Raw genomic sequence first — 13343 nt, forward strand, 5'->3', positions numbered from 1 at the left:
AAGTTTTTATACTGAAGTTCATATAATATTTGGACAGTAACAAGTAGGGCATTAGGTTGAGCATTGTCATGTAGTAAGTAGTAAGGGTTCACAGCAGTTGACTGTTGTTGGGTTTTCATGACAACTTCTGATGTATAATATCAAGTTCACAACAATATTTCTCTGCTGTGATTGTTTTTTTGGGTTTAAAAATGAATACTGGATCACACCTGCTGACAACCACTAAACACTAACCATAAGCTTCTCAGGATAAAAAGCTGATTTTGACATATGTTTGGTACTTCTTCACAGCCAAGCCACTGTCTGAATCATCACCAATTGTCATAAAGAATCCATTTTTTATCACAGGTGACAATTCTATGGAGAAATGAGTTACTTCTGTTGTGAGAAGGAAGGAGGAACAAATTTCAACTCATCTTGTTTGATGCTTTACAGTAAATTCATGAGGTACTCATTTATCAAGCTTCTTCACCTTACCAATTCCTTTAAGATGTCAGGAAAGTGTTGAATAATAAACATTAAGCTGGTCGACAAGTTCTCTTGCAGTCTGGCAGGTATATGGTTGTCCGAGGGTAGCCTTTTGAAGGCTTGTGTCACCAGAGCAAAATCTCCTATACCAATTCTGTGACATCACTAAATGCATGATTGATATTACAAGCTGCTACTGCTTCACTGTAACCAAAATTGAACTTGCACAAGAAAATTACATGAATAAGTATTATTCACGATGAAAGAAATTAACATAAACATGAATTAGTTCTGAAATAAGAAAAATAAAGTTAGTTGAAATGAACCAGACAATATACTATATTATTCTGACAAATTTATAATATTGATTCATTTTCAGCCATTAAAAATCGAATTTCAGATTTGCACATGAAAATACATTTCATATGCAACAGCCTGATACATCAAACTTACTACATTTTCCAAACTTGCTCCACTTCTGAAAATGTCATAGGGGTAAAGAATTCGCTCATAATGTTGCCGTAAGAGAGAACCAATACTCTTTCCTGGTGGGTACCCCATGCGAGAAGCCACTTTGGACCACTTTCTCTCCTTTGTTACAACATCCATTCCACCTTCTTGCTGAACAATCTGAAACATAAATCACAAAAAGTTCACAGCAAAATCTGTTTTATTTCCTAACACTTTCTTTTAGTTGCAACTTTAGTTTTAGTATTGTACAACATTACCCAAAATGATCATGTATGAAACTGTTATTAAAGCAAAAAAAAAAAAATGAATAAATACAATTATGGTAATATTCTTGAACAAAAACAAAGTTTAGACTATAGCATATTTAAAATTCAGTTAATACTCACAAAGAAATGTTTTTTTTTTTTTAGATTTCCATCACTGTAAATACATGAATCCTTACAAGTATACCTATGTGTATCAGTAAGATTATGAGAAAAAAACAAAAAAATATTGACCTCCTCTAATTATCTGCACTTAAGTTTCATTAAATCTTGTTGGTTAATTACAGTTATAAATACTGTTTTAGATTACCAAGAAATTAATTCTGTATTGTTAGCCTATGTATAAAAATTTTGAAGTGATCAAAATCTCCTGAGTTTGCTATATCTTGTGGATCATTAATAGGATTATGGTTGAAACTATTGTTAAATTTGAGAGAACAAAATGACAATATATTTTACTTATTGCAGATTTTGTTTTTTTCAGGTAATGACTTACAACATTACACAGAAGGTTAAAAATATGCTTGCTGAACATTTATACAGAAGGTTGAGTAATTTATATTAAAATAATTTTGAATATGCAACCTAGCAAGTCTCAAGACAACTATGACAAGTATCAGAAATATACCTGACATTGTCTGGTGTTACCCAGGTTGTGTGCTGCCATCAAAATTTGTTCATTTTTGTGAAAGATATGTAACAGCCCTTTTTGGTGCAAAACATTCATATACTTAGGTCATAAAGATGTGTTCATATTAGATATTCAGAATTTTTACAATGTTCTTAATGGAACTGGAAACAATGTAATATGGATCAACTTGAGGTAACAGGATCATCCACAAAGAAACCTGCAATAAGTCATAACAATTTGTGAAAAGTAAAACATTTTGTAGTAGCGAGAATTCACAAACACAAAGATCAGTTCTTTCTCAGGCAAAAATACACTATGTAGTCAAGAGAATCTCCATCTGGGAAAGCAAGACAAGTTGTTTCTGTAACACATCCATTCAACCATTGCATAACTCAGTGGATGTAACATCTATGAAATTCTGTGTGATCAGAGTATTGAAGTGAATGATGAGAAACCACTGTTTTCATGCAATAGAAACATTACAAAAATCATGCCAAAAGTAGTATACTTTGGCTACAACAGCCTTATGGTGGGGCTTTATGCAATTGTACTTACCCTGCAGAGCTACTGTGCAGATGTACGGTTCTCAGGTGGAGTATGAACAGATGTTATAAAAGAGACTTTAACAACACTATAACGTATTTATCCTTTGTATACTTTGGATTAATGTGGTTCTATAAAATAAGCATCAGTAAATTATAATTTAATTTTTACTTCTTATCAATTACAATTGCTTACCTTGTATCAGTAGTCATTATTAATATTTATAAATTAATTATTAATAACAAAACCAGCAGAAGTATTTTTAAAGCCAAAAAGCATGCATTCATAAAGAAAATAAGCTAAAGAAACAAAGTTCATGATGTATTACAACAAAGCACACATAAATAAAGAAAGGGTTACCAATCTGTAATAATTCAATGGGTGTATTAACCCTTTCACAATGGCTCACTGGTCAAAGGCCATGTCATCACATTTGTTGACTTATGAATTTATGTTAACAAGCTTGAAATCAAAGTGTAGTAGATTATAATTCAAACTTTAATATTATAGAGAAGTTAATTTCTTAATTAAAAAATAAATATTAAAAAAAACACCTGAATATAGATTTTAGTGAGTCACATGGTATGTTGAATGCAGCACTATTTAAAATTAGATGTTTATTATGTCAAAATACTAAGTCTATAGTGTCATACAAATTAGGAATTCAAATTACCAATATTGACAAACTATAATATAAGAACCTCATATGTTTATTTTACTGAGGTATGGCATATGTACTGAATCAAACAAAGCAGTCCTGTTTGCTTCTATTTTTAAAAAAACGATCCCTTATATAAACTTACTTCAACACGTGACATGTGAATAACCAGTCAACAGCTTAGAATATTCCCCTATTCATTTTCTCAGCCATTTTAATCTATCAAAAGCTACCACATTCTTTCAAACCAAGATTTCAAGAAGGCAGGTAGGTTATGTCTTTAGTCCACTTGAAGTTTCATATTTTTGTAGACCTAAATACAGCTTAGTTACTAAGCTTAAAAATTATAATTAAATACTATTGAATCAATATAGCTATTTATAATTTTTTGGTTATTCAGCTGGTTATTCCTAATTTTTTATGATGGTAACAAAGTTGGTCAAGTGACAGACCTCACATCATTGTAGCATATAACATAAAATTTAAAGTTTTACTAAAAACAAACATCTGAAATGTATTTAGGAATATTTTAGAGATTACACAAATAATAATTGAGATTTTGGGGATGATTAATAGTTTTTAATCATAACATGAAATCACTTCACACTCAGACTAGTAACAAAACAGATTCTATTTTCACAAACAAATTTTTAGTAAAAATATTTTTTGTACACAAAATATTTGTAAGCTATACATGCTGTATTAAAAGTTATAATGAAAATGCTTAACATGTACAAATGTGTAGACAAACTCATGTACATTATTCTGAGCCTCACACAAAAGTGTAAATGATGTACTCTACACAATTTTCTTGGTTTCTTCCTGACCACTCATTCCACTGTAGACATAGACCAGAATTATACATGCATGTGCAACAGAAAGAATTAGGAGTTATTTGAAAAATCCTTACATAATACAATAAACTGCATAACCTACTTACCTTATGGATCAAATACAGATCCAAGAGCTTCCTTTCTGCAGTTGGAATCTTCAGTGAAGAGCCCTACAAATACATTACTCTTGAATTAGCAAGAAAGTACACACTTTTTGTGAAGCTTGAGACACAAAGAGAGTCACTGTCATAACAGTTTTAGAGGCCGATTTTGATTAATTATTGTATATTTAGTATTAAAAGTGAAAACATAATTTTGGCTGTTGCATGTACTATTCAAACATGGCTTATCACAGTAAGTTGTTTGATTTACTTATTTCTCCATATGCACACATATTTTTAATTTCTTTCAACCTGTAGTGTAAAATGTAAATACATAAACCATTTAATGTCTTCTTTCTAAATTTCTGTATGTATCAACAACTTCTTGCTTAAAAGTGTAGGTTTTTACACTTTTAAGTTCGTAAATAAAGAATTTCTTGTATTTTTCAACTTACACCTTACAAACCATTTTAGTCTTCACAAAGATATAACCATAAACTTCCTTGCTGTATAGTCAATGTTACAGTGTTTGTTTTCCAAACCATGAATGAAATTTTTCATTAAATTACGTATTACTTAATATCAACTGTGACAAGAAGGTTTACTATTTTTGACATAAGAAATCTAACGACAATTATTTTTTACTGATGAACCAATTTATCGAGCAATAATGCACTAAAGCCAGATATCCCAGTTTCATGTAATATTAATTACAATGATTTTTAATGAAAAGTTAGTTTAATTAAATATCTCAGTTTTCCATAACGATTATTTACACTTCTTTCAAATGGATTCTGACTGCTCATATGTATAACACTCTTTACTATACAGGTGAAAAAGTTTCAAAGGTCAAGTGCAAGGTTAATGCACAATAAAGTCTGAAAATGTTGTCTTTTTTCTGACTTATAATCAATTACTGTTTATTTTTATCTGCAGTAGAATTTTGTATTTTATACACAACCATTATTAGTTTCCCAATCTTACCTGCAACTCCCAGAACTTTGCAATCTGATCCAGAAAGTTTAATTTAATCCTAGTGGTTGCCTATAAAGTAACAGTAAAACGCATTAGTTTTCCTTATTTCATTACTAGTTTAAATACATTTATTTTCCAAATGTTTCCTTGAACCAATGAAGGTTTACTCTGTTTATTAAACTTCACACATTATAATATTAGTACTTGAAAATGTAAAATGATGTAAGCTTTGTTTGTACATTATAAACACTGCAATGTAACTTTAAACAAGCTTAGTAGCAATATGTTGAAAAATTAATTTTAGTTAATAAAATAATCAACACTTTTCAAAATTATCAATTTATTAAATGATATAATATCAATAAAAGATTAATATCAAATACACATTTAAATTAACATGTGCAAATAAAAAGTATAAAATGTATTCTGTACAAAAATCATAAAAATAGGGTTACTATAAAAAGCCATTTTAATTAAGGAAATTATTTTTGTAATTGTGCATTCATCAGTGTCTTAAACACACAGTAAACCTCAAATGCAAAGTTAGAGCTAATGCTCTATCAAGTGGTGTAAAAAATATGAAACTAGTTATATTTCTAACACAATTCTAGAAATAAACTGAACAAGGATTATTCTTTAATGCATAAAAAGTAAAAAAAATGTCATAATGGAAAAAAAAGGTTCTTACCTCAAGTTCATTTAGTCTCTGAACACGTGGAGTAAACTTGAAATTTTCAACATCTACTGCAAATGGTGGTTGCCAATCCTGAAAACATTAATAATTACATACATACACATTTGTTTCATACTAAATATCAGGTCACCTGGAGCAATATTTACTCGACAATGGTGACAATTCATTCCAAACCCTGATATAAGCAAATTGTTACTTTAATATCACCTTCTGATCATAGAAGGCTACCTTAATCAACACCACATATGAACTCAGTAATGAGAAGAGCTAACCAAATATACTTTTCTTAATTTTTTTACATACAGGGATTTGAAAATATTATTTCATTAGTTTCATACCTTTGTTGTTAACCTGGTTGTTATAAAAATTGTTTGTTTTTGTGTTATAAGAAAAACATCCCATTACTGTTTTACAGGGATTAGCTCCAAAAATATTTTCAATATTCAAAACTAGGTACTTCTCTAAAGTGAGTGTTGGTTTAGATGATGCTATGGATGTTCTAGAAATTGCATTTCAAACCTTTAGATATAATTTTTCTAAAACATTGCACAGTTGCAACTAATTCACTAAGCCTTGCTAGTCTGTCTTGTCAGGAAATGTATAGATTAGTCAACAATGAGACTACATGAAAAACTTTTAAACTATCCTGTGATTTCCTTGTCTATTGACTCTGCCCTAAATATGTATTTTTCAGTTAACATTAACATATTTTTTGCTTCCTAATATCAAATTAGGTAATAATGTTAGCAAAACTTTTCCTAGTGTTCTGACACATTAAACATACAAATAACACTGAATATCACAGCACTTTTACGAAAGTTAGGAAATTAACTTGATTATCTATGACTATCAATTAGTGTTACATAAATCAATCAAATCAAAATTTACAATTAAAATGATTAATGTTAAAAAAATCAGTGCTTCTGGTTATTACTGTTTTCAGTTATTCTAGCTATTCAATTAAAATACTGCAGTTGTTTTTTTGTTTTGTAAGAACACAAAGCTACAAAACACGTTTATGCTCTTCTCATCATGGATACCAAAACCTGAAGTTGTTGTTATTTTTTCTTTTACAACAAGTTTGATCAGCTTTGGTGATTTCAGTGTCTCAGGTTTAATTCCTACTATCACCAAATTTGTTTGCCATGCCAGTGTGGAGGTAATATATTTGTTTATTCATTACGATATAGCTACTAAGCCTGTCTCCTATGACAATACCCACTCCTAACTCTTGGGTTTTTTTTTAAAGTTTTTTTCCTGATATCGAAAACCATGCACCATAGTTTAAAGAATACAGTACAACTGATTAACCAAAGGTAATTAATGAGAAAATGCAACTAATTTCCCAACTCTAATTAACAGTGAAGTAAATAATGATGTGTTATAATACCATACCAATAAACAATGATACTGAGCAAAATTACACTAACACACACACAAATTCACTGATTAATCCATAACTTAATTATTCTTGATAAAAAACAATGGTAAAAATAGTCACAAAGATGGAACAGTTTTGCTGAAATGGTTTAAGTCAAGAACGCTAAGATTATAACATTGTCTTTGAATCCTGTTATAATCAACTTTTATAATTTTATTAAAGTTAAGAGCTACAAATAAAATTGTCCTGCAGTATAATGTTTATTACTAAATCAAAGCTATCAAATAACTACCTTAACCTTAGAAAGTAGATCCCATTAGTACACCATGGATTTATATCTTCCTGTACAATAATGATATTTATTATGAATTCATTATTTGTCCTTGATATCTCAAGTTTCCCATAACACGTTTTGGAAAATCATTAATTTGATCTTGTTTCAAATTACCTTTATCCCTTTGTTGGTTTCAAAGTAGGTAATACCTGTTATCACTTCAAAAACACATTACTTAACCCTAACCAGACTGAAAGGGTGACACTGTGCCAGCTGTTTATTATGTTCTCACATGTAAAATTCATGAAATTTGGTAAATACTTTCTAGATGTGTAGTTTGTTTTAAATATATATATGAAATTTTTTCTTATTTCTATGATATTTTTAGGTTGTGAATTTTTATAAATTTTTTAAACACTGTTTCATCTTTTTTTTTCTGTTGTGTGCCTAATATAAATTTATCCCAGAGCTATTTTTATATAAAACTGTAACTGATCATATCTTGCATTTTCTAATAACAATATTCTCATCTGTTCATACAAGTTCTTACAAAGTGATTATTAAACTAACACCTAAAGCTAAAACTAAGCAAATTTGTAAACATATTATGAAGCAGAAAGTTACGTATGTCCAATCAGATATAATATGTTCTATTTTATGTTTATTTTTACCTATTGAAGTAGTCATTTGGTAACAGCACAAAAAATGCAAGAACAATAAAAGCACTAACACAAGCATAACTTTTGCTCTAATAAAATTTATACACATACAGATGTAAAAATGGTATGACAAAAGCAATCAGAAATTAGGTAGTTAGGTATGCAGCTCACAAATACAGAAGTGTGTGAGTGTGCAATCATTTCAAAAGAAACAGTTGACAATTTGAATGTTACAAGTGCTTGACAGCCAAGTTAGATAGAGCCACTTTTTTTAATTTTATGCAATATTATTGTTTAAAAGAAAAAAAGGTTGTCAGAACAATTTCTGTGAAAAATATTCAGTAATAGAAATCAAATATATCAAACTTTTATGCTTACTTGAAAGAAATATCAAATTATGCATTATTGAAATTATATAACTGCTATATTTAATCTCTTATAAAGGTTTTAGATTGTCTCAGAAACCATACAATTGATTTGCATATTACACTTTAATACTAGCTTCAAAATAAAGTATTTGGTTTATACCTTTCCAACATATACACTACTGTAATAGCAGTAAGTTAAGCAGTTCAATTAGACAAACACCACAAAGAAGAAAAAACTCTTTCTCACAAAACCTCTATGGCATAATTAGAACAATTTATTGCACAAATTCTTAGCTTAAATGCTTTACAGTTACAGCCTACAGTTATCTAAACTTATTCTTCAAACACAATTACAATAACTGTGGAAGTACAGTATGACCCTGAATTACACTGTAAAACCATTAAACTAACAAGTGGTTTCAACTGTTGGATTACCCCAAGTCCCCTGCTGTTCAAATGGCTCTTAGAATAGCTTGATACACATTCATTTCTCTGTGATTTCCCCCCCCTCTTTAAAACTATCTTAAAGTTAAACAAATATGCCTCAAAAAACCAGAAGAATATAACATAGAAAATAAATTATAGATGGATGTAAAACTAACACAAGATTCTCACAACATTCTATGTTATTCCAGATGTTGTGCATCCTGTGTTTACAAATGAACTAGATATCATGTTAATAGTTTCAACTAATAGAAAATATGGTGGATGGAAATCAACTAAAAATATATGATTTTACTACAGCACAATGAAAAACAAGTGTAATGTTCTAAAACAATGTTTCTCAGCTATATTTTAAAATTTATTTATAAGTAATTTAATAGCATGCCAAAAACAATTTAATTATAAAAATGAGAAAGCTTACACTAAAGTAACTGATGAAGGCAAAAATAACATTACATTTGCTTTGTACTTTTAATTCATCAAACAAATAATTTTGACCAGATATGTATAACTGTTGTGGCACCTGAATGTACAATTGAGCAGGCCTACTGTATAATTACTGAAATGCTTCTATGCCTTCATTATCAACTTTCGCTTACACCTACACAATAAACACAGACATTTATAAACACAAGCATACACTAGATACACCACAGATTTGTCAGAAGTAATACTTTTTGTAAAGATTGCAAACTACATCTTAAGACATAACTGTGACTAGATACAGATTCAGTGAGAAAATATTTCTATATGCAATACAAGAAGAGTTTAACACATGAACTTATAACTTATCATATTAAATTACTTTTTATGTATCAGAAAATTATATGAGCTTCACTTTTAAAAGTGGTATCAAAACTATTAGTTTTATAGTTTTTGTATGTTACTTAGTAGCATCTGTTAGTAAAACATACAGAAATTAACTATTTCAGAATCACATATGTTTGAAAATTAGGTTGTGTGTTGCATTTATAACACAAAAAATGAAAATTCAATATAAATTATTATCCCCCTAAATCCAAGCAGTGGGAGACTTGTAGAGAATACTCAAACCTGCTGCATGGAGGCAAACTGTAACCCTAAAACTTTTACACTAGGATACTGTACTTAAAAAGCGTTGTTAAAACATGAAGAATTATTAGAAAGAAAATAAGTCTTTTTAAACAATTTTCCTTTTAAATTGGAAGTGCTATTTGAAAAGTCAATATAGTGAATAATTAACTTTTTCAAACAAAATCTGTTATCCAAATTGGATTACAAACTGAACTGTGTATGTAACAAAATGGAATTTAAACATATATATATATCTGAAAGTGGCCTAATTATGTTATGTGATACAATCTCTCTAATGCAATTTGCTTAAATAAAGTATTAGTCCTTTAAATAACACTAAAATTCAACTTAATAAAAAAAATTTAAAACTGCAGTATTCAGCTATTTTGAAATTACCAGTGAACTAAAATACTGTGATTACATGGACAATAAATAGAATCCTATTAAGTATTTCAGAAACTCTATTTTATAAAATTTAGTTTAATTGAACTAAGAAATAAATATATTAAGTTTTGAAACAGTACAAGCAAATCTGTTTGTGTCTATACTGCCTACCTGCACATTCATAATGTTTGATGACAAATCTGCAATCTTTGATCACAGAAGATTTTAATTTTTAAACTCTAACTTTCAAGTTGTATTAAAAACAAACTTTTTAACAAAATCCTTGAAACAAACAATAAAGATACCTTCAGTAGTAGTACTAAGGGTTTATAGGATAGTAGTTAGTAATAACGTTAACAATCCAGAGAAAGCATAACCGTTGAACAATTTATAAATGTTACTGTAAATTGTCAATGTAACACATAACATTACAAGATATATAAATTAAAATATTATACGTATAAAAACTTAGTTTTAGAAGCAGGAAACTATCAAAAAATGTTCAATATCAAAAACAGGCATTTCATATCTACAAAACTTAATAAAGACCTTTAGGTTGGTGTAAAATTAGTTATGACAATGATAATAACTACTAGTTATAATCTATGAGTCAAACTGGGGGATTTAAATCCCAAAGTCAACAATAGCGTCGCCATTTTGCTCTCAACTTCACGAAGCCTGATATTTTTGTTCTAAAATTTCGTGTGTGACAGTAAAAAGATCGATAAGTAGGAGGCCAGTTCTACTGGAAATATTCAGTTAGTTTCATACTTTGGAGAAAGGTATAATAGTTAGTTTAACTCTAGTTTATCCAATAAAAGAATCCACAAGAGTTAACAAGCAAAATTGGGAACCGAACAATGTACGTGACGTTAGCAGTGCAGCTGAACCTATTTTCTAGCACTTAGTTTAAAGAGAAAGAAATACTGACCGGTGGGGGCTTTATTTTGCAGACGCCTGCTCTTTCAGCGATGGGCCTGATTTTCGCTATAAAAGCAAGGGGATCCTTAAATTCTTCAACTGTAGGCTCAAAAACCGGGGCTTCTGGTGGAGGTTTGAAATCCCACTCCATAATTATTTTTCAGAAAACAGCAACAATGATTACGCTAACTAAACATAGTTTCCACGTTCCCACAACACAAATCTTCCCCCGAAACAACACCTCGGTTCCACACGAGACTCACACAGTCACAACCTTAATCACACTTACTAATTGACGCACTAAATCTTCGATGTATTACTCCATGTAGAAACATAATTCTCAAATATGAAAAATTTAATCACAGTTTACAATAAATAAAAACACTAAAAACGATATTCAGAATAGTAAAATACCTTCTTAAAAGAAAGTCGAATAATATGACTAAAAATATCAATATTAGTGAGGCGGATGGATACAAACTCGAATATAAATTCAGTAGGTCGTTCAGCTGTGAGGGTGATAGACCTTATTAGATAATGTTTCATCGTGAGCGAAAAGTTAAATCTTCACAATAAGGCACAGCCTTCGCTGTTCTCTGTAATTTAAAGGGTATTTCTGTGGTTCGTGTTTCATTATCATGACTTATAATGGTGGAAATTATGATTTTTCATGAAGTATTCATATGTTGAAGAGCTGTATAACAATATTAAAATATGAAAGTGATTACAGTGTGGAAGCATTGCTTCTAATAGCATTGGGTTATGCACACATATATCTTTAGTTTTACTTAAAATTCTGTGTCAAAATATTTGTAGTCGGATCTAATAAGTTTTGCTGAATTAACGATAACTTTAAACTGCACATTTCAGCTAATCATAGCATGGACTTTACTGCATAATGTGAATTAATATGTTATATATTGTGAAGTGTATTTTTAACGTTTCAAGTTATGTATTAACCAGAGAATGCATGACGTGAAAACAGACATAGCACACCAAGAAAGTTCTGAACATTAAGTGAAGGATTTAGTAAATTCAAAATCTATCAAGAACGGGAGTAGTTTGTAAATATGAGGATCAATGAATCAGTTTGTTTTGTTCTTACTTGGCATATACCAGCCAGTCAAAGAAGATTTGATTTCAGTTAAATAATTGGATCGATGTTAGTTATCGCGTGCATTCACGCAGTTACTTGATCCGATTAGCATGGGTTAGGGCGCTCGACTCGTAATCTGAGGATCGCAGGTTTGAATCCTCCTTACATCGAACACGTTTGCCCTTTTAGCCGTGGGGGGCGTTATAATGTTATGGTCAGTTCCACTATTCGTTGGTAAAAGAGTAGCCCAAGAGTTGACGGAAGGTAGTAATGACTAGCTGCCTTCCTTCTACTCTTAGACTATTAAATTAGGGACGACTAACGCAGATAGCCTTCATGTAGCTTGGTGCGAAAATTCAAAAACAAGCAAGTACAAGTACAGAACCGTGTTAAAGCACTAAAATATTTTATCACTATTTCCACTTTATGGGACTACTTTTTCCATGCCGTTGCAGAATGCAAATTTCAACACTGTGGTTATGCTTCACTGATACATTTTGAAAACTGAATAAGTTTGTTTTGTTTGTTTGTTTGGGAATTTCGCACAAAGCTACTCGAGGGCTATCTGTGCTAGCCGTCCCTAATTTAGCAGTGTAAGACTAGAGGGAAGGCAACTAGTCATCACCACCCACCGCCAACTCTTGGGCTACTCTTTTACCAACGAATAGTGGGATTGACCGTCACGTTATACACCCCCCACGGCTGGGAGGGCGAGCATGTTTAGCGCGACGCGGGCGCGAACCCGCGACCCTCGGATTACGAGTCGCACGCCTTACGCGCTAGGCCATGCCGGGCCCCAACTGAATAAGCAAGGGTAAGAATAGTTATCATTCTTTAGAATTCCCACATAATTGACCGAAGGCTTGTCATAAGAGTTCTTTCTGCTTGAATTAATGCACTGATCAAATTTAGGGCCTGAAATAAATGTCGTGGTACACACCATGTAGTTTCTTAACTATACAGAAATAAACTAGCATATGGTACCGGTATATGGTGGAATAAATCAACTAATAGGACTCCACATATAAAACTTGATTAAAAACAGTGTTTAACACTATAATGAAGTTTTGGTGTCATGCCAGGGTACAAAAAACACAGATAATTGTCAGTAGAACAGAAAGTTCGC

The 13343-nt window shown here is 30.6% G+C and overlaps 1 protein-coding gene across 5 annotated transcripts in view; it reads right to left on the reverse strand.

Annotated features, from left to right (window-relative positions):
• LOC143236658 (lysine-specific demethylase 5A-like) overlaps positions 1 to 11405 on the reverse strand; it is a 64753-nt gene extending 53348 nt beyond the window's left edge. For all 5 annotated transcript variants that reach the window (XM_076475043.1, XM_076475041.1, XM_076475044.1 and 2 more), the window contains exons 1-5: positions 11132 to 11405; positions 5632 to 5709; positions 4953 to 5012; positions 3975 to 4037; positions 922 to 1098 (exon numbers count right to left, since the gene is read on the reverse strand). In XM_076475043.1, the coding sequence (XP_076331158.1) occupies positions 922 to 1098; positions 3975 to 4037; positions 4953 to 5012; positions 5632 to 5709; positions 11132 to 11272 (519 nt within the window). In that variant the 5' untranslated portion in view covers positions 11273 to 11405. The remainder of the gene's footprint in view (positions 1 to 921; positions 1099 to 3974; positions 4038 to 4952; positions 5013 to 5631; positions 5710 to 11131) is intronic.
• Positions 11406 to 13343: the final 1938 nt, after the last annotated feature.

This window comes from Tachypleus tridentatus, chromosome 13 (assembly GCF_004210375.1).
Source record: "Tachypleus tridentatus isolate NWPU-2018 chromosome 13, ASM421037v1, whole genome shotgun sequence".
Taxonomy (NCBI): domain Eukaryota; kingdom Metazoa; phylum Arthropoda; class Merostomata; order Xiphosura; family Limulidae; genus Tachypleus; species Tachypleus tridentatus.